The following is a 27,605-nucleotide window of genomic DNA, read 5'->3' on the forward strand; positions in this document are numbered from 1 at the left end:
GAATGCGTGGAATTTACTGACCGATGAGAAGTTGTGTGTGAACGCCAACGCAGAAAACGAATCAATAAAATACGCATAATTTAGCTAGCTACAAAATTACTTTATTATATCTGCCAAAAGAAAGCAACAATGATGAACGGAGAGATGAACGGTTTTCACAACTCCCTTATCGACGAGGACTGCTTCCTATTCACCTCGGAGTCAGTTGGAGAAGGACACCCTGGTGAGAAAGCTAATTTAGCTACAAATACAGCCGGTGTGTTATGGCTTGTCAGCTATTTGTTTAGATGGCTTGTTTAGCACACCTGCGTCGGTGTTGCTTAGCCTTAATTAGCTGATTAACGTTAGCGAGCTACTCATCTCTGCTGATCAAACCACACCGGCGTCAGCATCTTGCATAAGCCGCATGTGAGGCCCAAATTGTTCTTAGTTTATTAGCTAACCAGCTAGCTACTTTGCTGAGTTGTTCACATGGCCTATATTGTGCAATTACGAACGTTATCCGTCCTTGGGATATATTCTATTTAAAAAATATTTGTATCCTGTCGTCGTCATCATCATGCTTATTTCACGAGATCTCCCGAAGATTCCGACCAGTTTGTGCGCTGGCTCTCGGGGAACAAGGCCATGTGTGTTGTCTATAGCGTTTGGTTGCTATGTTAGGGGCACTACATTGGATGTATGAAGAGTTCCGTGCCACTACTTGTCTATACCGGTAGTAGTTCATCTTGGAAATCCAAACAATCAGATTTTTAGTTGCATGTGAACCCGCGGAAATGTTGGCGGGTTCAGGCTCATCGCTACACCACATGTATTGTTTTAATAACTGAACAAGATGAACCACATACTGTCGTATCCAATGGAAGCAAACGAACCATAGTGGGCAGAGCCAAGCACGTTCTAGCGAGAACCGATTGGCGCGTTCTAGCATGTATTTGCATAATTCCGTTAGGGAACGCCTACTGTGGGGTGTGCAATAACTTAATTCGACCTTGTTCTCCTTCTAAACAACTCAATTTTTGGAAACTTTGGCAAATGGTAAACAATACTAAACGTTGTCCACTCTGTTCATAACAGATTATAGTTTTGGTAACACAACAAATGTTTAATCGACGATAACTAGCAGAATGTCGGCCAAAATCCACCTTCGCCCCTTCGGCTTCCCCCCCTCATCACCATATTTGGTGGTGAGTGGAAACGCCAACCGGATGCTTCAGACCAATGAAACAGATTTTATAAATCTCTGTGGCTACACATGCCGTTAGGCCCCTCCCACCATCGCCATAATCCTGACATATGGTACAGCATGTGTACAACTCAAACTGTAGTAGGTAGACCAGTGTACAATACAAACACTTCCAGCATAATCCAAACCTATTGGAGAACTTTAATTATTACCAATTGTGCAATGCTTTACATGCTCTTGAACAAGCAACCTACCACTAAATTGCACAAATGTTGATGCAGTGTTGTGAACTGGTACCTCTATTTTTTCATTTTACAGATAAGATTTGTGACCAGATCAGTGATGCTGTGCTTGATGCCCATCTAAAGCAGGATCCTGATGCTAAAGTTGCTTGTGGTAAGGAAAAAGCGCGTTTTCTTTTCTGATGCAACTTCTAGCTGCCCTGGAGTCAGCTGTGAACACCACATGAATGGAAGAATCTCAAACTTGCTGCATCTTAATAGTAGGGCTATATTATGTCAACTCCCCAAAGTTTTACCAGATGAGTATTGATTGATATGCTTTTTCTGATTGATATGGTTCTAATGTACTATTTCCCCCTCCACCTTTTTCAGAGACTGTTGCTAAGACTGGGATGATCCTGCTGGCAGGTGAGGTGACATCGCGTGCTACAGTGGACTATCAGAAGGTTGTTCGCGACACTATCCGCCACATTGGATACGATGACTCCTCTAAAGGTTTTGACTATAAGACCTGCAATGTGCTGGTGGCCCTAGAGCAGCAATCTCCAGACATTGCCCAGGGTGTTCACATTGACCGCAATGAGGAGGATGTTGGGGCAGGGGACCAGGTATGAGTTGGGGTGCAGAGGACCACTGCACTAGTGACGTTAGCTGTACATTTATCAGTAAGCTAAATATGCAGCTTTCCTTTCAGATGGTGAAGTTCTACTTCTTCTATTGTCAGGGCCTGATGTTTGGCTATGCCACTGATGAGACGGAGGAGTGCATGCCCCTCACCATTATGCTTGCCCACAAGCTCAACGCTAAGATGGCTGAACTGCGTCGCAATGGCACCCTACCCTGGCTCCGGCCTGACTCCAAGACCCAGGTAAGCTGCCTGTGTGCAATCGATAGACTATTTACATAAGGCTGAAATGACTAGAAGAAACTAGTTTGTTTATCATACCAGCTGATGAGTGCAATATTAGTTTTCTTACTCATGCTCTCCAACCTTTGTGGCCAGCAGTAACTCCAGAATGTAACTCGTTTTAGGTTGTTCCCCTGCTCAGACATTGCTGACACATGCCAGAACTTACAACACCTGGATTGGTAGTTTACGTCTCGGTTTAACCACGTCATATATTTTCGCCTTCTGGTGCAAAAATATTTTTGCTTCCATTGGTTGATGCGTGCAATGTCTGAGCAGGGGAAAATAAACCTTAATCTATGCCTGCAGTTGAACAATCCTGCTGTCGGTCTATCTTGGTCTGCTTCTGTGTGCAGGTGACCGTTCAGTACCGCCAAGACCGTGGTGCCATGTTGCCAGTGCGTGTCCACACCATCGTGGTCTCTGTGCAGCATGATGAGCACATCTGCCTGGACGAGATGCGCGACGCTCTCAAGGAGAAGATCGTCAAGGCTGTGGTGCCCTGCATTTACCTGGATGATGACACCATTTACCACATGCAGCCCAGCGGCCGCTTCGTCATCGGAGGCCCACAGGTGAGACTATAAGTCAGGGTTCGAAAAGTCAGAAATCCTGGAAAAGTCGTTGAATTTAAATGGTTTTCCAGACCTGGAAAAGTTTAGGGAAATTATACAATTTGATAAGTTTTGGCGAAGTCATGGAAATGTATTTCATATCTATTAACTTTTTAACATGTACCAACAAATGGGTGTGATCATTCTAGTGGCCCCTGCAGCATACGTTCAAACCGGTGTGTTTAAAAAATTTTTTTTTTACAGTCCTTACAAAGTCATGTACTGAATGTGACCAGTTTATTTTTGGATGCTATGTTCAGACATTCACAGAGGTAACGACAGTATACACAATCATCCAAACTGGGAAATGTAGGCTACATTAGACCTAGCGCTAACAGAGGAAAAATTGACGTAACACAACTGGTCATATTTAGATAACTCTAGGCTGACATTAAAACACAATACGAATTAGCAATAGCAATTACTATAAATCATTGGTGAGATCAACATGGATTGAAATAATTGATTAAAACACTTTTCTAGAAATCTAAAGTAATCCGATGATGGGTAGTTTGTGCACACCGCCATATTTTTTTTTCTTCACATCAACCAAAGATAAGAGGAGACATGAGTTTGGGCTGTTTGTAGTATGCATGTTAAAGGGAAAGGGGATACCTAGTTGGTTGTTAAGTGTCCTCCGCTTTGGTGTGTGTGTACGATTATTCACTTCCGGAAGTTTACTCGCAAGATGAGTGAACCATTCCTTCACCTCATAACATCTTTAGTCTTACAGATGTTTAAGTTACACCCAGAATGCGTTGTAGAATGTCAACAAACATGGCGAATAGCTTAGCATTAGCTCATTATAATCAGTACAACCTTCAAAAGTATTTTACACTCATCATAGGTGTGCATTACAATCATACAAAAATTGGAAGGTATTATTTGTCACCAGTACCTAAATGTGAATAAAACTTAAAATATATTATGCTCCGTACATGCATACTACAATCGAAACGACAACATGATATACAGGAAATAAGGCACTTTGATAGGAACGCACATGTCCAATATTATTTGTAAGGATAACAATGGAGGCAATGAGTGCCAGCCAGAAAATGGGCAGGGCAGGACTGTGCAAATGTCTGTATACTTGATGTGCGGAAATAATGGGGAGGGAACTTTGTCCGGCTCAGTAAAGCCTCAAACACAAATTGTCTGACACTGAAATGGATTAATTCTATATGAATTAATGAGGCGGAACACCTCAATTCAGACTGTTAGAAAATAGAAGTTGTTAGAAAACAGCCTATAGATATTTAGCAGGCAGTGCGTGTTAACTATCCTGTTGCATAACGATCACATTTTGGAACGATGCATTCTTAAAACCACTCACGCTGGGGTGACCGTTAGAGATATTTGGAACTCAAGAGTGAAAAAGTTAATGTAGTTAGGCATATTAAAAAGAAAATCTAAGTGCCTTGCACAATGACAGATGGTGCACAGGCTCACAAAGCAGCCTCCCAGTGTCAATACCACATTACCTTTTTTTATGTACATAAAGATGCCTCTAATTGTTTGTCATTGTTGTCTTGAAATTCCATCTGAAAATGTATAGGAACCCTGATAAGTAGTGGTAGGACTGGGCATCTATGGTATGTGCTTGAAGGGGCAAACGCTAAAGTAATTTTGATGCATGGGCTTGTTTAACTGTTCATATTAAGTGTTTTTACATGAGATTTGATCCATATTTTTTTTACTACGCCAGAATATTTTGGGGTAAATTGAAAAGGACTCAGTATGAACCATTACTCCTTCCCCTGCAGGGTGATGCTGGCCTGACGGGCCGTAAGATCATTGTTGATACTTATGGAGGCTGGGGTGCCCATGGTGGAGGAGCCTTCTCAGGGAAGGACTACACTAAGGTGGACCGCTCTGCTGCCTATGCTGCCCGCTGGGTGGCCAAGTCTCTGGTGAAGGCTGAGCTGTGCAAGCGGGTCCTTGTCCAGGTGAGGGCAGGGTGATCCTAATAAGGAGACTGATATTGATGCACCTCATGTATAGAGCATTTGGAATGTATTCAGACCATTCACTTTATCCACATTTTTGTTACAGCCTTCTAAAATGGATTAAATAAAATTGTCAATCTACACAATGCCCCATAATGACAACGTGAAAACAGGTCTTTAGAATCTTAATGCATTTTTTAAAAATTAACTGATGCCTTATTGACATAATTATTCAGACCCTTTGCTATGAGACTTGAAATTGAGCTCTGGTGCAGCCTGTTAACACTAATCATCGATGTTTGTACAACTTGATTGGAGTGCGCCTGTGGTAAATTCAAATGATTGGACATGATTTGGAAAAGCACACCTGTCTAAGGTCCCACAGTTGACAAGTGCATGTCAGCGTAAAAACAAAGCCATGGGGTTGACGAAATTGTCCGTAGAGCTCAGAGACAGGATTGTGTCGCGGCACATATGGGGACGGTCCCCAAAAACACTTGCCTCATCATTCTTAAATGTAAGAAGTTGGAACCACCAAGACTCTTCCTAGAGCTGGTTGCCTGGCCAAACTGTCTTCTGGGGAGAAGAGCTTTTGTCATGGAGGTGACCAAGAACTAGGGATGCATGCTATATCGGTGTACATATCGGAATCGTCCGATATTAGCTAAAAATGCCAATTTCTGTATCGCCCCGACATTAAAAAACGATTTCAAAGCTAACTTGTATAACGAAGGTACATGACATAATGACGCCACGTAAAATTGTGCTACATGGTCAACACAGCATTAACTTAGCACACAATGTCTGCTGTGTGGCTCAAGCAGTCATTTGAAAGAGTAAGAATTTCAGTGAACTCAAAGGCGAAATCCATTAAAGACAAGATTATGGCATTCATTCCCCTTGACAATCAACTGTTCTGTTGTGGGTGATGTTGGCTTTTGCCGACTGGTCGGGCACCGGTACACACTACCGAGTGCGCTATTTTTCAGATGTTGCCCTACCGGAGTTTCACAGTAATAGCTTCACAACATGCTATGGAAAGCCATTTAGGTACTTTGCTTGTCAAAGATAGTAGCACTGTCAAAGCTGTACATAAGTCTGTAAACACCGGCCATGAACGATGTGTTTACAATACCGCTTTGGTAATAAAGCATCATTTGTTCGACCGCAACTTCTAGGGTAACTAGCAAGCTACTTGGTAGCTAGCAACAATACAACAAGCCGGAAAACAATGACCAGTAGAAACTGCAGTCATTTTCATTCTTAGAAATTATTTAGGAATCCTTGTAAGTATTAGCTAGGTTGCCACTTGTTTGCCTATTTAAATTGAACTTCAGTTCATGAAAATATCTAGCCAGCTACTTAACCCTGTTGCCCAAAGCTAACGTTATAAGCGGCCAGCTAGCTTTATCTGGCTAGTGATGCTCGACCAGGTTGTGTTGTGAAGCTAGCCACAATAGTGGACTTTGGATTTAGCCTTCAAAATAAGTGTGGCATAATTCTACTCTTTGTATTCATTTGCATCACTGTCAATGACACTTTCATTTTTAAGGCAAACTGCATGTCATTGCCAGTGATGCAAGTGAATACAAATGGAAGTGTGCCATACTTTTATTTTGAAGGCTAAACCTAAAGGCCACTATTGTGGCTAATCGTTATTGTGGCTAGCTTCACATAGATGGTACGACCACCATTAATGAAATAAGAACTGTCTTATAAATTAGGGTTATTTTAGATGACACCGAGCTATATAGTTGGCTAACTATAGCTACTGAAACAGATGTCGTTTTGCTATGTTTTTGGGGAAGGACATTGTTTGCATCCATGAGCTAGCTAGTTTATTTTTTTTTATGAACAGCACTGTAGGTACGTGGACTTTACCAGCATCATAGCATATGTATCGATGACTTGTGACATGTGCATTAACTACGTACAAAGTTAATAAACGCGTTAAATTATTATGTGACGTGCAGTCATATTCAGGTCCTGATTGGTCAGCAAGCTTATTTGACACGCCAAATAACCTTAGTTGACGAGCAAAGACCCAAAAGGCCTTCCATAGAAATCCTGGTTGAGAATGAAACGACTGAACAAAGAAAGGTTTTACTGGTAATGGGGACATGCGTAAATGCGAACTTTTTGGTCAGGGTGTGTGTAACCTTTATTTAACTAGGCAAGTCAGTTAACCTGTCTAGGACTGGGGTGCCGCTAGCGGCACCCCCCCCCCCCCCCACTGAAAAGCCAGGGCGCGAAATTCAAAAAAAATATTTTTTTAAAATATTTAACTTTCACACATTAACAAGTCCAATACAGCTAATGAAAGATACAGATCGTGTGAATCCAGCCAACATGTCCGATTTTTAAAATGTTTTACAGGGAAGACACTATGTAAATCTATTAGGTAAACACCTTAGCAAAAGAGACCATTTTTTCTTTGTCCACCAACACCACTAGCTATCACCAATTCGGCTAAACTAAGATATTGATAGCCACTAACCAAGAAAAAACCTCCTCAGATGACAGTCTGATAACATATTTATGGTATAGGATAGGTTTTGTTAGAAAAATGTGAATATTTCAGGTAGATATCATAGTTTACAATTGCACCCACCGTCACAAATCGACTAGAATAAATAGATAGAGCAACATGTCTTACCTAATTACTAATCATAAAACATTTCGTAAAAATACACAGCATACACTAATCGAAAGACACAGATCCTGTGAATACAGACAATATTTCAGATTTTCTAAGTGTCTTACAGCGAAAACACAATAAATCGTTATATTAGCATACCACATATGCAAACGTTACCCCAGCATTGATTCTAGCCAAAGAGCGCGATAACGTCAACATCGCCAAAAGATATTAATTTTTTCACTAACCTTCTCAGAATTCTTCAGATGACACTCCTGTAACATCATATTACAACATACATATACAGTTTGTTCGAAAATGTGGATATTTAGCCACCAAAATCGTGGTTATACAATGAGAAAAGTAGCCGAGCTGGTCAGAAAATGCCGTGCGCCATATTAGACAGTGATCTAGTCGTATACATAAATACTCATAAACGTGACTAAAAAATATAGGGTGGACAGCGATTGATAGACAATTTAATTCTTAATACAATCGCGGAATTACATTTTAAATTATCCTTACTTTTCAATACAGTTTGCGCCAAGCGAAGCTACGTCAAAAAAGATGGCGTCCTAAGCCACTAACATTTTTCGACAGAAACACGATTTATCATAATAAATTGTTCCTACTTTGAGCTGTTCTTCCATCAGAATCTTGGGCAAAGAATCCTTTCTTGGGTCTAATCGTCTTTTGGTCGAAAGCTGTCCTCTTGCCATGCAGAAATGCACATTGCGTTCGGCATGAACTGGAACGGTGCCCAGAGATTCACAGTGGCTCAGAAATAAATGTCCCAAAATCGCACTAAACGGATATAAATTGCTATAAAACGCTTTAAATTAACTACCTTATGATGTTTTTAACTCCTATAACGAGTAAAAATATGACCGGAGAAATATAACAGGCTACACTAATGCTTGGAAAAACAGTAGGTCGGTATCCTCCGCGCGCATGACGCACCTAGAAAAGAGGTCCTACCTACAGGATTTTTTCATTTATAGTGGCTGTGATTGGGCAATCGATACCGTTCAAAGCGTCATCACGTAAAGGCATCCAGGGGAAGACGTAAGCAGTGTCCGTATACTCATAGGAATAACAGTGGCCTTAAAACTGACTCCAGAACAGGGGCCAAAATGTGTGAAATCTGACTCCATGTCAGGGAAATTGCTGTAGAATGAGTTCTGTTCCACTTAGAGACAAAATTTCAACGGCTATAGAAACTATAGACTGTTTTCTATCCAATAATAATAATAATATGCATATTGTACGATGAAGAAGTTTGTAGGAAGCCGTTTCAAAAATTACACGATTTCCATAAATAGTGACAACAGCACCCCCTAGCCTTAACAGGTTAAGAAAAAATTATAATTTGCAATGATGGCCCGGACGACGCTGGGCCAATTGTGCGCTTCCCTATGGGACTATGATACATCCTGGATTCACACATTGGGACTGTAGTGGTGCCTCTTGCACTGAAATGCCGTGCCTTAGACCGCTGCGTCCGTGTGAACTATTTAACTGTACTAGAATGCTTAAGGCTGATAAAATTAAATATCGGTTATTGTTTTTGCAAGGAAATGTCATATCGGTGCAGCACTACCAAGAACCCAATGGTCACTCTGACAGAGCTCCAGAGATCCTCTGTAGAGATGGGAGAGCCTTCTACAAGGACAACCAGCACTCCACCAATTAGGCCTTTATGGTAGTGGCTAGACGTAACGCACTCTTCAGTAAAAGGCACATGACAGCCCGCTTGGAGTTTGCCACAAGGCACCTAAAGGACTCTCAGACCATGAGAAACAAGATTCTCTGGTCTGGTGAAGCCAAGATTGAACTAGGGCCTGAATGCCAAGTGTCACATTTGGGGGAAACCAGGCACTTCTCATCACCTGGCCAATACCATCCCTACGGTGACGTGTGGTGGCAGCATCATTCTGTGAAGATATTTTTCAGTGGCAGGGAGACTTGTCAGGATCGAGGGGAAAGATGAACAGAGAAAGTGCTCAGGACCTCAGACGGGTGGCGACGGTTCACCTTCCAACAGGACAACGACCCTAAGCACACAGCCAAGACAACGCACGAGTGGCTTCAGGACAAGTCTCAATGTCCTTGAGTGGCCCAGCCAGAACCTGGACTTGAACCTGATCGAACATCTCTATAGACGAAAGTAGCTGTGCAGCAACACTCCCATCCAACCTGACAGAGCTTGAGGTTCTGCAGAGTAGAATGGGAGAAAAGGTGTGCCAAGCCTGTAGCGTTATACCCAAGAGGACTCGAGGCTGTAACCGCTGCCGAAGGGGGGTCGTCAAAGTACTGAGTAAAGGGTCGGAATACTTATGCAAATGGTATTTCAGGTTTTGGAAGTTTGGCTTAAATTTCTTAACCAGTTTTTGCTTTGTCATTGTGTGTAGGTTTTGTTTACAAAGGCTCTAACTTAACAAAGTGACGGGGCCTGAATATTTTCCAAATGTACTACACATAAATCAGTCACAAATGGGTGCCACGAAATCAAACCTAAAGTCTGCATGTTTGTATGCTCACGATTATACATTAGGTTGCCTATGCCATCGGAGTAGCCCATCCCCTATCAATCTCCATTTTCCACTATGGCACATCCCAGAAGAGTGAGCGGGAGCTACTGGACATCGTCAAGAGAAACTTTGACCTTCGTCCTGGTGTCATTGTCAGGTAAAGTGTACCCCTTAAGTTGTGTGCCTCTCTGAATCTGCCCCTTCTGTCACTCGCCTTTAACTCACGCTTCCTGTCTTTCTGTTCTGCCTGAGCTGTCAGCTGGTGTTCAGATGGTTCTAACCCTTTACTGTATGATTCGCTACTGTGATTAATGACATACCCAGTAGCTACTGACACGTATGAAAGCAGCAATCTGGGGTTGTGATCAGTTTGGGCAGGGGTGGAATATCAGGATTGGCAAACTGTCTTGCTTTAAATGCCAGTGAAGTATAGTATGTAATGCCAAAGGTTAAAGCTTCGAGAGCTACAGTGGAGGTTGTCCGATCTGTCAGATGGCATGATAAATACCCAGCACGATGAAGGGTTTCCTGCTCACATCCAACTGAAAGGTCATTGGTTTCTCAGACCGTGTTAAAGTTCAATGACATTTCATAAATGGGATCAGTGCGCTTTCAATCTCCAAGCTCCAGTCCCCACACTGCTCAAGGATGAGTTGGTTAGCAGGGTAAGTGTTGATGCTTTATCCCTTCCTCCCCCCTCTTTACTAGCTGGCCTAATGAACCTTTCTGATTGTTTCTTTCCATGGCTCTCGACACTCCCTATTGCCTTTTCTTAATTGATTTTTTTCCCCTTCTACATTATGGCTGAGAATTTATGTTGATCTTAGGGCTTTTCCTGTGATGGGCTGCTAAATGAGTTGATTGTGTATTCCAGGGAGCTGGAGCTGAAGAAGCCTATGTATCAGAGGACCGCTGCCTACGGCCACTTTGGCCGGGACTCCTTCCCATGGGAGATGCCCAAAAAGCTAAAATACTAAACTTGTGAAGCTTTTCCCCCCCCAGGCCTGTTGGTGTATACTACAGAGAAGCTTACATGGTCTTGGGGGTGAAAGGCCCTTAACTCCCTTCCCTGTTAATGGGGTATTAGAACCCTACCCTCTTTCTACTTCCTCTCTCCAGTCATCTGTACTGCATTTTTGCTGTTAGTGGTCAATGTAATACTACCAACATTCTCAAAATATTTCAGGAAAGTAATGTTGAGAGGATAATATGTTAGCTAGCTAATCTCTTCCACCAGCTGTCTCGCTCTGTTGACTTGTCTGGTTTCACAGCGCATCAGAAAGGGACTTGAATGGAGGTTATGGCAGGTGCGGACAACAATTTCTGATTTTAATTGGCTGATCATCTAGCGCAACACTTAGAACCTCTTCCCCCCCTACATTGTGGACTTAAGTGTGAACAGTACAAGTGATTTTTAACAATTAAGTTATGAAAATCTGAAAGTACTTATTAGGGTTTTGAATAGAAAAACCTATTCCTTACAATATTGAATATGATTGACGGCGATATTGTGCCGTGACCAATGACTAGCCTATTTCAACTTGACTGGCATCACGCTGTAAAGAGCTGGCCAGGCAAGGACATGCCAAGTGGCCTATTCCTTTGCTATAGCCTGCATAACCTATTTCAATAAATGTTATAAGCAACTTACTGAATGCAAGAGCATAATTTAGACGGGGCTAAGATTTTCATGCTTGGCTACCCAAACTCCTTGCTCCGGCCAAACACTACGCCACAGACGTAGTTTCTTCTCCGCACTGAGTTTGGATACTTCACCGATTTCTAGAACGCATTCTAACTGGAAGGTAGCTGGATTAAATCTCCGAACTGGCAAGGTAAAAATCTGTTCTGCCCCTGAGCAAGGCAGTTAACACACTGTTCCCCAGGCGCCGATAACGTGGATGTCGATTAAGCCCCGCACCTCTGATTTTAGAGGGCTTTGGTTAAATGCGGAGGACTCTTCAGTTATACAACTGACTAGGTATCACCCTTCCCTTTAATTGGTCCCAGAAAACAATGGGTTGGTCCAAAGCCAGAACACACCTGGGTAGCGAATTGACTTTGGTATTCTGATTTGGTTAGGGATGATCTAATCACTGACTTTGTTTTGTTCAACACCCCATTTTGAGGTCACCAAAAACAACTTCAATGATGGCATTCCGACTGCCGTATGTCCAGTCGAATTGTTTCCCCCCTCAATGTTGGAGGATCTGGGCTATATAGCCTCATCCTTTGTTTTTTTTGTTGTTGCAGATTTGGTGTTTATTTTAAAGTTAATTTTATATTTTCTCTACATTTCATATGTATATGACTTCAGTTTTTATGCGTGCAGGTTTTCTCCTGCCACTATTTCAATGAATTTATCTAACGGTGCTCAAGGCTCAAAGTTTAGGTGTTTTTGAATGACCTAAACATGATTGGCCTAAGGTAATGAGGTAGAACAAACAATAGAAAAATCGAATCAGTAGTTTTGAACATACCTTAGTTGCGAAGCTTGCCATTGCAGGCCATTTTTAATTAGTAGGATTTGGCTTATCAAAAGCAGTAAGGCAAGTTAGTTATGAAGCGTATTTCTCAAATAGGCTATTCTAATAGTGTTTAATGTTGTAAAATTGCAGCTTTCAAATGGGAACAATTGTGAAAGTCAGTCTATAGATTCTCTATCCACCTTGTGGAGCGTTGGGCCTGTAACCGGATGTTGCTAGATCGAATCCCAGAGCTGACAAGGTAAAAAATCTGTCATTCTGCCCCTGAACATGGCAGTTAACCCACTGTTCCTAGGCTGTCATTGTAAATAAGAATTTGGTCATAACTGACTTGCCTAGTTAAATAAAAGAAAATATCACAGCTTTATTTTGATCAAATACAGCTGTAGCAGTCTTGCTCCCTTTATTGCCTCGACTTCTAAGCTGCGCCCCATTCAAGTCCCACTTTGTTGTACAGTGTTACTAGGCTCTTTATGCGGTTAGCCTAGTCTTCCTCTTCCATTGATGTCTTTCACACTACAACGCCTAGACCCTGCCCAGCATGACTGAGGAACTGTAAATACTGTAATGTTATTTGGGCCTAGCTGTCCTTATACTTAACAGACGCAAAATATTCCAAAGTTAAGTCTGACTTACCAAGGCTACATGTTGATATCATGTTAATTTACTGGTGCTACTGAAGGCCCCCTGCCACTTAATCGTTTCCCTTTGGTTGACACTTACTTCTGGTATTGTGACCCACCCCAAATCCCTTTTGAAGCTTTATTTCACTCCCCTTATCATTTGTTGAGGATGCAAGAATGGAACAGTTAAGCGTCAGTAGTTGTTGCTATTTTCAAAGAAATGCTATGCGTTGCAGGCTGAGAAATGAGACCATCTTGATTATTTTCAAGTAATGTTCTTGAATATACGCAGTAAAATCTGGGATGCCCCTGCAGATGTCTGCGCTGTTCTGACGTAATACAGAAAAGTCAGAAGCTGCTATGTCACTGCTAAGGCCTGTAGGGGTGTTGGTTATACTTGATTGTTTAAAACCTGTTATTGGCTTGTCATGTTAAACTCCTTCAAAAGGTTTTTTTTTTTCAAAATGGTTTAAGGTCAAGGCTCTTCTTCCTTGGGTATTGATGGCAGGTGTAGCTACAGAGAAACCACCGTCTTTATCCTGAAGGAAAGCCGTCTTTGCCACAATGAAGAGCTCTTACTACTGGCACAACACCTTATTCAAATATTTATTTGTTCTCTGAATCTTGGTGTGGATACAGAGAAGCCAAGGATTCAGAAGGCAGCTTAAACCCAAAGGGTTTTTATTTTTTATCTCACAGACTTTACTGAATGCTGTAACTAGGTAACATTGTCAGTGGTTCCAAAGTGTCCTACAGAAAAGCTTTGGTCTACCTCCACAGAACTCAATGGCTGATGTGATGAGTATTTTGGACTGCGGTTTTAATGGGGTGAGATTGTCTTGACCAGACATGTATAGTCAATACAATGAGGCCATTCTTAGCCCCCCCCCCCCCCCCCCCTATCCTTCCATAGAGATGGCAACGTTTGGCTGGTGTGGTACAGAGAAACCAGCCTCGTTTACAAGCTGTCACTTGTTTGTATGGATAGGATTTCCCATGGTGCTTTTTAATATTTTGACACTGGCTAGTCTTCTGGCTACTGAGTGTAAGAGTGCCTCCCCCTTGTACTTTCTCCCCTCCTGCTCTTCATCAACATAGGTCCGACATCCTGAGGAACAGGTATCTTGTCTCAATGCTTATGTCTTCAGAGGTTAGATACTGATTTCTCATGTCAAAGATCTGCAATAAATGTCTGCTTTCCTTCATGAAGCATGTTTTTGGTGTCATTCATTGTCAGTTTGTGCATAACCTTTTTAAAATGCATACATTAAATGTCAGTGTATGCTGTAGCTAGATCTTTGTGCACATTGAATTATCTTTGACCAGTGGTGCCACACAAATCCATCAATAAGTAGCGACTGGTGTTATCAAAGTCAGGTCTATCATGGGTGGTGAATATGAAAAATGGCAGTGCAATTTGGCATTATTCGTGTGTTTCTGGGTATTTGAGCCATTGAGTACACCTGTTCCATAACTGGGTCTGCAGCACAGATTTATTTTTTTTAACCTGAAAACCCCTGGGGACATTACTGCCCTTTAGTAATGCAATGGTCGTATTTTGCCTTGAAAGGTGATTCCAAAGTCTTCGACAGTTTTATGATGGCTTTGCCAGTGTTTTCCCCAGCACAGTGACTTGTAAGGTCAAATGTATTTAGTCAACAAGCAATGGTAAATATTGTGGTGGGAATTTACACCTGTATAGTGACTTGTGTATTGTCAGATGGTACAGTATGAAGATGGGCAGAGACTGCTTCTCCAATAGAAATCACCGATCACACTTGTAGGTGATGTAATGAAGCGGTTTTAATGTCATATGTTAACCATCCTTTGTCTAATGCTGAACTTCTATGGACTACTGAATTTCCATACTCTGACCTGTTCCCAACCCCTGGGTGCATGTTTTGCCCTAGCACTACACAGCTGATTCAAAGCTTAAATTAGTTATTTGAATCAGCTGTGTAATGCTAGGACAAAAACGTGCACCACGGGTTATAGAAGCGGCCTTTCACATCTAGGTGTGATGCCATGTTACCTCACAGGACTAGAAAAAGCACTGCTCCTCCTCTTAGCCTCTTATCCTGCTGGACCTTTCTCGAGGGAGAAGAACCTCCATCTTCAGTAGGCTGACCGCAGGGCCTGGACCTTCAGCTTTAATGGCAAGAACTGGTGAACTGATAAGTTACGCAAAGTACTTTTTGGGGGGGGAGGGGGATGGTACCTGTAATTCGGTACATAAATTGTGACTGAAGAGCCCATGCACTAAATGGTCCCTGTAGGAGACGTAGTCTTTAAAGAGCTAGTGTAGCCTGACCGGTACATTTTAAGACTACATTCAAGGAAAGAAGGCTAATTAGGGCACAGCCTCTGCAACTCAAAGGAAGAGCCATCAGACAAAGCAACTGGGGACAAAACCCAAAGGAGCAGTCCACGAGGGACCATCCAAACTCAAGAGGAATGGAGCAAGAAACCACCAAGGAACCCCTCAACTCAGGACAAAGGAGGACACTGCCATCTTTCCTTTGTTCACCTCCATACAGCCTAACCAGAGCCAAGGACAACAGATTTGGTTCAGATGATCATATCTTCAATATTCATGTCTTGAATTCTATTTCCTACCTTTTCATGATCACTCGTTTCTACATATTTTGCTTAGTGTTATTAAATGTTGATTGTAAAAAGATCTTGTCTTATTCTGGGTGACAACTCAAATGTATTCTCAAAGAATTCGTCAGATTAATCAATGTATTAATATTCTAATTTTAGTCAGACCTTAAAAGACCAGTTTTGTCCAAGAAAGGACTGGTGTCCCGCTAATTGTGCTCCCGAGTGGTGCAGCGGTCTAAGGCACTGCATCTCAGACGTCACCACAGACCCTGGCTCGAATCCAGGCTGTATCACAACCGGCAGTGATTGGGAGTTTTATTTCACCTTTTATTTAACCAGGTAGGCCAGTTGAGAACAAGTTCTCATTTACAACCGCGACCTGGTCAAGATTACGCAAAGCAGTGCGACAAAAACAACAGAGTTACACATGGGATAAACAATTGGCTCTGCGTCATGCGGGTTAGGGTTTGGCCTAGGTAGGCAGTCAATGTAAAGAATTTGTTCTTATCTGACTTGCCTAGTTAAATACAATTTACAAAAATCATAAGTGTCATGGTGACGACGGCTAACTAGGTCTTCACGCGGAGAACTGCGGAAATGCAGGTCACTTTCATTTGGTTGATTGGACCGTTGGAGTAATAACATGTTCAACTTTAAGACATTGGTTCGAATTTAGGTTGTGCCTTTAGATTTCTAGAAAAAAAATCGACTTGGTCCGTTTAGCGAAGGGTTTAAATTAGAAACTGTGGCACCGTCTTGACTTTGTTACATGTGAGATATGGACAATTAAGGTGACTAACAAACTTTTTAAATATGAACCACCCAATGGTTTTCTGAGTAGATTTTATACTTAAACGAATTGATTAATCCAGGTTGAAGTTGATGGACAAACAATCTTTAGGATAATATGTTATACTGCAGTTTTTGGTTGAATTTGTGTCTCGGCCATGGGGTACACCCCAGTGCCTAGGCTGCAAAAACTACTCCGACCACACGCACCTTCAGATGTTCGTAAACCAATCACCTCACAGAACGCAGACACACCTCCTTGGCCCACTGACATAAATAATTCCTTCAGGCAGGGAAGGGAGTACAGTACGGTACCAAAACGAAATGATCTGTTTTAGTTATACGTGCAAACTAAATCCGTGCTTTACTAAATGTGCTACCCAGAGGCAGTCAGTAAAGGCTGAGGACATATAGCGCTGTCCTTTTCGAGAGTAAAACGTGTTTTCGGAGGTGGTATTTAATGTGCAATGTACAGTTTTAGCTAGTGATGGGGGGGATCAATACAAGTTACATATTATTTTTGATGAAATATCGTATCATTTTGACAATATTGCAATATTAGTTTTGTGCTATATGGCTGTACCTGCACCAAAACTCCAGTATTTTTTCCTTTATAGCTTGTTTTCCATCTTTTTACGTATGGAGACTATTTGTTTTCACCACTTATTTCCATTACTGATCAACACTCATGGCTTTCTCTTGTTCCTCTTCAGAAGACATATGGTGCGAAATATCGAAACGCAGTAAAATCACAGTATCGAATTGCAATACATATAGAATCGTGAGAATCGCTACATATATACATTGCGTCTTGTCGTGATAATATCGTATCGTGAGGTTCCTGGCATTTCCCAGCCCTAGTTAGCCCAGTTATATTTCACTTCCTGATTACAAATAAAAGGCCGCCCTTGTCTTCTGTACGGATTTTTCTACCAGTAATTCTTAGAGTAATCTACATCCCAAAGAATACAACGGCTTCGTTGTCCTTCTTGTGACCCTTCTTGACTCTGGTTCCAAGCATTTAGTGTCTGATTGGCAATAGAAACTCTTTCTGAAGCAGGCCATTTATCACCAGCAGCCAAATCCTGTTCAGTTCGTTAATAAAATTCCAAACCAGTAGGTTGGCTAGCTGTTCAAAATGAGTAATCCTTTGAGCTGCTTCTCTTCTAATTACTTCGGTGTTCACCGCTCTGTTACATTGTACCGTATTTGTCTGGCTGGTTTTTAAATGTATGAATGGATTTCATAGTATGCTCAACCCAGAGTCTGTCTAATCTCGAAGGAGATTGGGTATCAATGTTGTGCTATAGCCTGGGCACCATTCTGTTTCTGCCTGTTTCGGTTTATCGCCATCTTGGCAAAGGCAACAGTCGTTCAATCTAACTGGTCTATACGTGAGTACAATAACTACGAACAGTATCTTTATTTATATATATTTATTTCTAGCTTGATATGCCTTCACATTACAAGCGTGAGATAGACGCTTTCCTCGTGAACACCCAAATTCCCACAGGCCCTCATTAGCATATGACCAATCGAGATGCAATATGCAAATAACGCCACAGCAACAACATACAATTGTTGAACGCATAAACAGTCAAACTTGACTTGTGGTTTTATTAGTTTGTTTTATGTCCTTCTCTTGTGCCTCCCTAAAGAGTTTGGCAAACCTATGCCTTAACAGGAGTGGCTGCTACTGTGTGGTTGGCTGTATGTGGCTCACATGGCTTGTCCACGTGTCTACCCTGAAGGAAGACTCCAAAGCACAGGTTACATTCTTTGTTTTCTTCTGATGCTTCCCTGAGAACTGGAATATGTCCGGAGACAAAGAGATCATCAACCTCATATAATTACTTATAGAATCCCATATAGTAATTTAATAGGTTCTCTGTAAGTGTGATCAACCTGTCCAGGTCATCAGTCTAACTACTCCCCTGTAACACCAAATAAAACTGTGACATTAATGGCTCCCCTTGACTCTGTCATTTCCAGGAACCTCCAGTAGGACTACCTAAGCGCATTTTATGGATCATGAGGTAGTACATTACTACAGACACACTGTACTAACCAGGGACCATGAATAGCTTCGATACTCAAGTTACTCATGTGACTAGTGTCCAAACTGTCTGCCACTAATTGACTACACTCTGCAGCTGCTGTCCACTCACACCGTCAGGAATGTTTCCTCAGACTTCTATTTTTAACTGGCACTGTTAGATTGCTGGGGTTTGCATTATGGCTGCACCATGGCAGCCTCAATCCACCACATCCATGAATTTATTCACTATTAGGTATACCAGGGGTGGGAAATAATTTTGAGTTGAGGGCCACATCAGGATTTCTAAATTCAGTGGAGGGCTGACCAATTTGTTCGTCGAAACCAATTTGTGGGCCAGAAAAGGGGCAGTTATTTGAAAACGTAAAGGTCCATTATAACTTTCCATCTAGTTTGAGATGTTCAACAGTGGCCTGGAGTGTTTAATTAACCCAAAATACCCCCCCCCCCACCCCCCCCCCCCCCCCCCCCCCCCCCCCCCCCCCCCCCCCCCCCCCCCCCCCCCCCCCCCCCCCCCCCCCCACACAGACACAATAAGAAACAGCCGTATGTTAACCACCCCAGATCTACAGTGACTTCAGAAAGTATTTATACCCCTAAACTTATTCCACATTTTGTTGTGTTACAGTCTGAATTCAAAATTGATTGAATTCTTCAAGCTCTGTCAAGTTGGTTGTTGATCATTGCTAGTCAGCCATATTCAAGTCTTGCCATAGATTTTCAAGGAGATTTAAGTCCAATATGTAACTAGGCCACTCAGAAACATTCATTGTCGTCTTGGTAAGCAACTCCAGTGTATATTTGGCCTTGTGTTTTAGGTTATTGTCATACTGAAATATTAATTTGTCTCCAGTGTCTGTTGGAAAGCAGACTGAACCAGATTTTTCTCTAGGATTTTGCCTGTGCTTAGCTCTATAGCATTTATTTTTTATCCTAAAATACTCCCTAGTCCTTGCCGTTGACAAGCATACCCATAACATGATTCAGCCACCACCATGCTTGAAAATATGAAGAGTGGTACTCAGTAATGTATTGTGTTGGATTTTCCCCAAACATAACGCTTTGTATTCAGGACATAAAGTTAATTTCTTTGACACATTTTTTGCAGATTTACTTTAGTGCCTTAATGCAAACAGGATGCATGTTTCGGAATTTTTTTATTCTGTACAGGCGTCCTTATTTTCACTCTGTCATTTGGGTTAGTATTGTGGAGTAACTATAATGTTGTTGATCCATCCTCAGTTTTCTCCTATCACAGCCATTAAACTCTTTAACTGTTTTAAAGTCACCATTGGCCACATGGGAAATCCCTGATCTGTTTCCTTCCTCTCCGGCAACTGAGTTAAGAAGGACGCCTGTGTCTTTGTAGTGACTTGGTGTATTGCTACACCATTCAAAGTATACTTCCATTCAAAGAGTACTTCACCCAATTAGAGACACAAAAAATACCTATGTGACCGACAAATATGAATGGAGGGGGTAGGGGCAGAGTGGTTTAATCAAGCCTGAGCCACCTTTGTCGATGCACAATTCGACTGTTGTTGACACTCTCTTGAAAGGGGTGTAGTGTTATAAAACTATACTGTAGCTAATGTTATCACCTAGGGAAGGATGTGTATCAGCTAAGTGGGTTTTGTTCAAGAGGTAGAAAAAACAGCGTTAAAATGACAGTACATGTGTTTGACAGGTTTATACAGCCTTGGAGCACAGAAGGTTGGTGGCACCTTAATTGGGGAGGATGGGCTCGTGGTAATGGCTGGAGCGGAATTAGTGGAATGGTATTAAATACATCAAACACATAGTTTCCATGTGATTGATGCCATTCCATTTGCTCCATTCCAGCCATTATTATGAGCCGTCCTCCCCTCAGAAGCCTCCACTGCCTTGGAGATGAGACTAAACAAAAAACCTATGGAAATTATGTTATTTTACATTATATTACTGTACATTCTTAGTTTACAAACTTTGGTATGAAGAGTTGGAGTCTAAAGTTCTCTTGAGTCTCAATGGACTCCAAGAATGGGCGTTGAGGGGCAAGGGGTAGTGTCATGGTGAGGTCATGGAGAAAGTCATGATCAGTCCAGTTGGCTCTTTGGCCCACGGTTAGGGGTGTGGCTCTGCAGGGTTAGGTAGACGGTATGATGCAACATTAGTAGAGATGTCATGTTTGTTGGGTGTCTATGCAGGATAAAAAAAGTAGCGTCTCCCAGCCTGATGCCGTGCTTCCATCCAGAATAAGGCTGGTGGGAGGAGCTATAGGAGGACAGGCTTATTGTAATGGCTGGAATGGAGTAAATAGAACAGAGTCAAACATGTGGTTTCCATATGTTTGATACCATTCCATTTATTCCATTCCAGCCATTTCAATGAGCCAGTCCTCCTAAGGCTCCTCCCACCAGCCTCCTCTGGTGTATGGATGACACTAATCTAATCTGTCTGTCTTTTTCATTACCTCTCAAAGCCCATAGGTTTGTGGCCTCAGGGCAACTTCTCTAGCTACAAAAATACAATTTATAGGGTTATGCAATGCGGTTACGTGAACCATAGAAACATAATTAATTTTACTATTGGATTTTTATGCTTTTGTAAATTATAATAGAAGGAACTTTTGATATCTATGCATCTCTGATCTCATCCAGTATCTCAATTTAATGGAGTTACACTGGTTTTATTTTTACAATTCCGTCATTGCTGGAGGAATATTGTTGTCTAGTCAGTCATGCAGTCTTAACATGTGAACCTTTTATAACACAGGAGTCCAAAGGGGGGTGGCCTTGTTCCACCAATAGCATCACAGAGACCACTCCTCCTGAAAAGGGGTTTTATGTAACAGCAACAAAGACTGGCCAGGCATGTGGCTCTGGGATAAAAGTTACATATTTTCATGCATTGCTGAAAACAATGAATTAATCGTCCACAAATGGTGGGAATCAGCCGTTTGTCCACTGAAATGTTAGTTCTAATCTGCCTTTCTATTTTTCTTTGGATGGGATTGTTGAGTCCCTTAGGAACAAGTTGTTCCACAGATCAAGGAAAAAACATTATTTAGTTAGTTCTTTAATCTAATCTCTAACAAAGTTTCCATACCTTGCACATAGAGTTGTGTTGAGGACTCTAGTGCCCCAAAAAAACATTTTAGTATGGGCAGCACCACTGAGGACCATTTTAAAGTAGTCAACTGACTTCCTATGGGTTAGGGAAGGATCACATAATTCCATCCAGGTCATCAGGAGGGATCAGCCAATTAATTATACTTGTGAGAAAACATTCCATAAATGCAGGTGGCAGTACATTTCCAACCTTGGCTTTATACCTGTTCAAACAACACAGTCCAAGTGGCAGTATCCACCCTTTTAGTTTGCTTACCAATTTATAGAAGTAGTAGATGAAATTTGGCTACTTCAAAATGGAAATGGCCTCAATGGCGCTGTCGTGCGATCACAGACGCCATAATGGGAAAGATACAATGTTGCGATCTCTATACAACTCTATGACCTTGCATTAGTGAACTAGTGTCAGTAGGCCTGTGGTATGAATGGAGGTTAGCCATGTGACTTCTTAGGGTTGCAGGATACTATCACTCTGGTTCAATGGCTGACTCTGGTTACACAACTTAGCCATGCTAGTCAATTTCCCAAAATAAGGAACCAAAAAAGTATTCCAAAATAAGTAACATTGCGGTGCAATACTTATAATTATTTGATGGGTATGAAAGTGTTGAGGGCATTTAACTCAAATGCATTTGTGTAAACCTAGTCTAAACATGTTCACACCTGTCATTATTGAAAGAGAAATTGTAACCGTATAAATATGGGAATGGTGTAAGAGCATCAAGAAGGAGAATAGATGGAAAAATACAAGTTGGATCAATCAAACTGGAACATTTCAGTACCCTGTCTAAGTAAAAATGATAGATGCTGCCCCCTAGTGACAAATAGTAACATTACATTGCCCCTAGAGAGACGTGAGTTATTTTCCCATTATACAGGCCTGTACTTTCTGTTCACTCCATAACATTCGCTAGTCTAATCTGGCCATATAATTTAGGATTGCATGAAGCACATCTGGAATTTCAACCATGACAATGACCTTATCCCCCACACTAATGGCACAGCCCTCACCATACATCACCCAGGCCGTAAATTAAAACATTGACCTGGAAAATTGTTTTTTTTTGTTGGAGAAAGAGACGGATAGAGTAACGTACAGTCTCGCTCACCTTTAACAAAACTGTGTACTCACACACTAAATCTGTATACAGTGAACATCCAACCATTTTTTGGAAATATACAATAAACACCTTTGGAAAATAAATATATTTAATATATGTAATACTGAAACAATAAGGATCTCTCCGGAAAATGACAGTATAAAAAAATAAAACTCTTAGAACATATAGGCCAATCAAAAATAAATTAGATTAGAGAAGTCATGACCAAGGCACATTTTTTACACAAACAAGAATCTGCTACGACCAATTGATTTGCTCTCCTGCCTTAGTCATATTGAGTCATCACAAAACACAACCATATCGTTTCAGTCACAGTGACCTCAAATGTAACCCTGCAGACAGCAAATCAACATGGTAACTTTTTCATGAAAACAACAAAAAATACATAACTGCAATGACATCCCAGTCACATCACTTTGCCAAATAAAATGTAAACACAGGAGGTTGGTGGCACCTTAATTGGGGAGGACGAGCTTGTGGCAATGGCTGGAGCCTAATGGGTGGAATGGTATCAAATACATCAATCACATGGTTTCCATGTGTTTGATGCCTTTTCATTTGCTCCATTCCAGCCATTAAAATGATCCGTCCTCCCCTCAGCAGCCTCCAATGGATTTAAACCACATCCATATAAACAAAAGGTACATTTTGTAAACACAGCACACTTTCTATGGGGAAGAGGATGTCACTGTGTGGTGAAAGACACATTCACAGGGGTGGCGTCACAGTTTCTGGGGATTGGGGCCTCATTTATCAACGTGCATACATTTCAAACTAAATTCTGGCATACGTGGAGATTCTAGGATTTGCATGCAAACAAATTATTGGGATTTATCAAACATTCGCACAGAACATATACGCATGTTTTCATTGGTAAATCAGAGCTAAACCATATGTGTGTGTGAACGAGCGCTACAACTCTGCTGGGAAAATGCCCTCCATTCACCTTTTATGGTAACAACAACGCCCTCATTTGCTGTATTATTTGGAGATGTTGGAACTGGGCCGTGATAGTTGCTAAAGGAAAGCGCAATGGCAAATGTGATCACATTTCTGTAGAGGTGTGGGCAGAATGTTTTAATCTTTTGCAGTTACTTTTTTTAAACAAATAATGCATGACGTCTACAGTGAGAAAAGGCCACGCATTCTGCAAGATTGATTTTCTATTGAACAATTTCAAAGTAAATGCTGCCTACAGTCCACACGTCTATGCAAAATATGAATTGTTGTGAAATATTTTGTTTATCAATACATGATTGTGAGTCTATCTCCGTGGTATAGGCGTTGAGATTAAATTATATTTTATGTAGCGGCATGTCAGAAAAGGAGAGACATGCCCTGCAATAAGATTATGATTTAGGCTTACATAATAAGGTAAAAAATATATTGGGTGACATGTTGCTATGCAATCTTTTTACCAATTACAAATGCATCTGTTTTATAATTAGGCCTATAGGTTTTAATGATATTAGCCTACCATTATTATAATTCCTGTGCATCAAACACCTCAATTTCCCCCCAAATAACAATATTTGCTTGCAATACAGTTGATCAGACAACAACTAGAAGTTGTGGGTACGCATGGTCTGAGATTTGCATGGGAATAGTTCAAAATGTATAAATACCAACCTTTGCGGGAAAACTGCCGCATGCAAGGTTTGTGTGCACGCACCCTTGAAACTGCCGCACACAGCGGTCTAAGGCACTGCATCTCAGTGCTAGAGGCGTCACTACAGACCCTGGTTCGATCCTGGGCTGTATCACAACTGGCTGTGATCGGGAGTCCCATTGGGCGGCGCTCAATTGGCCCAGCCTCGTCCAGGTAAGGGGAGGGTTTGGCCGGGGTAGGCAGTCATTGTAAAATAAGAATTTGTTCTTAACTGACTTGCCTCGTTGAAATAAAGGTTAAATAAAAAAAGGAGGCCTCTGGTGGGTAATATGGCCAAAATATCACATCACAGTATTAAAACAAAAAGTGGACGGTATTTTATGTTTTAGAATAATAAAAGCTCAAAATGTTATTTATGAGTAGTGTATGACTCTAGGGTGGAAACACATACACTCTAAGTGATTTCAATGGGTCTTTCTCCATTTGGATTGTTTTATACTGTTCAATTCAACTTCAACACCCCCCCAAAAAATCTGCATTTTAATACCTTTCTGCATTTGTTGCACTCATTTGAGATCATTTCCACGTAAGGCTGCACATATGGGCAAACAATCTATGCCTTATTTTTAACCAAATGTTGCAATTGCAATTTGACTTGCGATTTAGAGAAAAACACTTGGGTGAACTGTTGGAATTATGGAAAAATAATGATTATTATTCTAACTATAGAATTAGAATAGTTGGCACTTTGAATACAGTGTTGTTTGACATGACAATTAATGAACATGCCAGGTAGGAGTTATTGTGACAGGGTAGAAACTAGGAACAAAAGTGTTGATAAGTGTTTCTAGGGAATCCTTCAATCTGTGGCTACATTGAATGTTTTCTCTTAGCTTCTTCATGTAGCTAACATTCTTGCTTCCTCTTTGATTTAGAAGATACTGTTGCACAAACATGCTGTTTTAGGTCTACACTATCACTGGTATTATCAGGCTGTATAGCTAATTACGTTTGCTCTGATTCAGTACATTTATTAGCTAGCTAGCAATTAGCATTAGTGGCTAACAGGATTTAGTCCCAACTTGCTAAGAAAAGTCAAACTAGCTGTTTACAGATGTAAGAAACAGAAACTAAGTGTAATTATAGAATGCTTGTAGATTTATATTAAGAAGCAAAATGAAAACAGCATTGTTGTCATCAACATTGTTGTATGTGCTGCATTGATCATGCAGAAGATAAAGTAAAACCCCAAACCAGTCCGTGTATCAATACCGGTATATTATAAAATACAGTATACTGCCCAGCCTTACCCTGGTGTGGCTCAGATAGGGGCCCATGTTCTCAGCTCTGTCCTTTGGAGCAGTTTGACAGCCAATGGTCCATTCAACCACAAGACAACGGCAGTTTCACAGGGCACCTTACAGACATGACCCAGGGTCAGAGATGCCAGCCCAATACAAGAGATGTGAGGACGGCTCCATTTTTACCCTTCTGTAAGTCAGTCTTTTCCCCATGGTTGTACACTAGCACAGAGGGGACGGCGTGGCTGTGTGACGTCATTCAGATCCTGGTTAACAGTCCCTCAGAATGTGGGTCCACAGTAGTCCTCTGCTACTAGCATTCATTACATACAGGAAGAGGGTTGGCTGGAGGGTAAACAGAGGCCTCTGACTCCTCCTCCCCCCTCTCATCACTGTTAACTTCATTCACTTCCTTCAGCGTTTGTCCAGACGTTTATCCATTTCCTTTCGAACCCGGGCCTGCAGTGCCACCCTCATGGCTGAGTCCAGAACATTTTTCTCTGCTACACGCTCCACCACCCTCTCTGGCTTGTCCTCCTAAGAGACAGGAAACAGGTCACGAGGGCACAGGATGAGCACCATCATAAAAAAATAGACACTAGACAGACAGACAGACCTTGTGTACAATGAAGGAGGTGACACAGCCAGAGTCAGCCTGGTAGTCCAGCCAGAAGAGTTCAGTTCCATGGGTCTCTGGCTCTGTACTCGACCCACTCTCATTCCACTCTTCAGTCTCTGCACCCACTCCTGACTCAGATCCATCTGGAGACACATACATACACATCACCACTAAACTGTGTCTTCCAAGTTGACAGAAGTTCATACTAGCAGCAGTGTTTTCTTACTTCCACGTCGAGGATGGTACACTTGGATATCTGGCCGGCGGGGGCGTCGGGGGGTAGTGGTGAGCCTGGCCCTCTGACGCTCATTGGCCTGCTTTACCTGCTTATCATAGTCATCTCTGCAAGACATCAAAGTGATAAGTCAGTGTCTGAATCTTGCAGTAAGATAAACATTATTTATATCAATTAGAGAGTAACAAGGCAATTTAATTCAAACCATTGGAATGATTGTGAGTGTCCAACTTCTAACAATATCCATGATGGGTGTAGTTGTACACAGCAGAGAGCAATATCTGTTAATGGTATTGATACTCTGAAGAGGGGCAGTTCTCTGTTAGACGTTGTGCGCATGCCCAGTAGAGGTTGGAGTGAGTAGGCGTACTAGCGATGAATTTCAACATTATCAAGAAAACCCTCGAAACTAAACAACTGCACGCTCTCATAATTGATTACATTGACTAAATAGATCGACAAATATACAGCCCGCACGGCATGGTAGCTCAGATTAGTGATTCACCTGGCAATCTGGTTCCTTCGAATGTGGTGTAAGAAACCATGGCTCATGTCCAAACGACCCGTACGTTTATATTTGAGCTCTTGTTCTTCATCATCCCGCAAAATCTCCATCGTGAGAGATGATGGACAATGTATTTAGTATTTAAGATGGAACATTAGTACTTCTTTATATGCACAACACCACAAGCTGCATCATAACGTTAATCAATCTTTCAAAGGGATTTACCACTAGTTATCACATCCACTAAGTCAAAATGGGCTATCGTAAAAACGAATCAAAACCAAAATGAACGTGCTTTTTGATCTTAATTTAATGTTATGGTTAGACATTGGGTTATCATTGTGTTTAAGGTAAGGTTTAAAAATCACATTTTAAGAAGATAAAAATTATAAATAGGCGGGGTGTATGACTTTGTGACTGTGGTAACTAGTGACGACCATTCCAAAGTGGGCTGGGCTGCTGTCTAACTGGAATTGCACA

General features: G+C 41.5%; 2 protein-coding genes across 3 annotated transcripts; one reads left to right on the forward strand and one right to left on the reverse strand.

Moving 5' to 3' along the window:
* Window positions 1–14,385, forward strand: LOC120024231 (S-adenosylmethionine synthase-like). Of its 2 annotated transcripts, none has more exons than XR_005472814.1 (8): window positions 1–223; window positions 1,505–1,582; window positions 1,801–2,036; window positions 2,153–2,296; window positions 2,692–2,910; window positions 4,716–4,898; window positions 10,091–10,732; window positions 10,942–11,059. XR_005472814.1 is itself a non-coding variant. In XM_038968461.1 (8 exons), the coding sequence occupies exons 1-8, from the start codon at window positions 130–132 to the stop codon at window positions 11,042–11,044; spliced, it is 1,191 nt and encodes a 396-aa protein (XP_038824389.1). In that variant the 5' UTR covers window positions 1–129; the 3' UTR covers window positions 11,045–14,385. The 2 variants fall into 2 exon arrangements, 1 of the variants encoding a protein (XP_038824389.1); XM_038968461.1 differs by having other exon boundaries at window positions 10,091–10,224; window positions 10,942–14,385.
* Window positions 14,386–25,530: 11,145 nt separating this feature from the next.
* Window positions 25,531–27,274, reverse strand: LOC120054771 (UPF0561 protein C2orf68 homolog). The gene is made up of 4 exons (XM_039002378.1): window positions 27,126–27,274; window positions 26,612–26,727; window positions 26,383–26,528; window positions 25,531–26,303 (listed from the first exon to the last, which is right to left on the reverse strand). Exons 1-4 carry the CDS (start codon window positions 27,233–27,235, stop codon window positions 26,181–26,183), a joined length of 495 nt encoding a protein of 164 aa, XP_038858306.1. The 5' UTR covers window positions 27,236–27,274; the 3' UTR covers window positions 25,531–26,180.
* Between the last annotated feature and the right edge of the window lie 331 nt (window positions 27,275–27,605).

The sequence above is a fragment of the Salvelinus namaycush genome, chromosome 1, assembly GCF_016432855.1.
Source record: "Salvelinus namaycush isolate Seneca chromosome 1, SaNama_1.0, whole genome shotgun sequence".
In the NCBI taxonomy this organism is placed as follows: Eukaryota; Metazoa; Chordata; class Actinopteri; order Salmoniformes; family Salmonidae; genus Salvelinus; species Salvelinus namaycush.

What these genes read in the sequence shown, in the direction of transcription:
- LOC120024231 (XM_038968461.1), top strand. Translation starts at nt 130, where the DNA reads ATGATGAACGGAGAGATGAACGGTTTTCACAACTCCCTTATCGACGAG. An exon ending in GCAAGCGGGTCCTTGTCCAG is followed by an intron (nt 4,899 to 10,090) that starts GTGAGGGCAGGG and finishes ATTATACATTAG; the next exon opens with GTTGCCTATGCCATCGGAGT. An exon ending in CGTCCTGGTGTCATTGTCAG is followed by an intron (nt 10,225 to 10,941) that starts GTAAAGTGTACC and finishes TGTGTATTCCAG; the next exon opens with GGAGCTGGAGCTGAAGAAGC.
- LOC120054771 (XM_039002378.1), bottom strand. Translation starts at nt 27,235, where the DNA reads ATGGAGATTTTGCGGGATGATGAAGAACAAGAGCTCAAATATAAACGT. An exon ending in CGAAGGAACCAGATTGCCAG is followed by an intron (nt 26,728 to 27,125) that starts GTGAATCACTAA and finishes GATGTCTTGCAG; the next exon opens with AGATGACTATGATAAGCAGG. An exon ending in CCTCCTTCATTGTACACAAG is followed by an intron (nt 26,304 to 26,382) that starts GTCTGTCTGTCT and finishes CCTGTCTCTTAG; the next exon opens with GAGGACAAGCCAGAGAGGGT.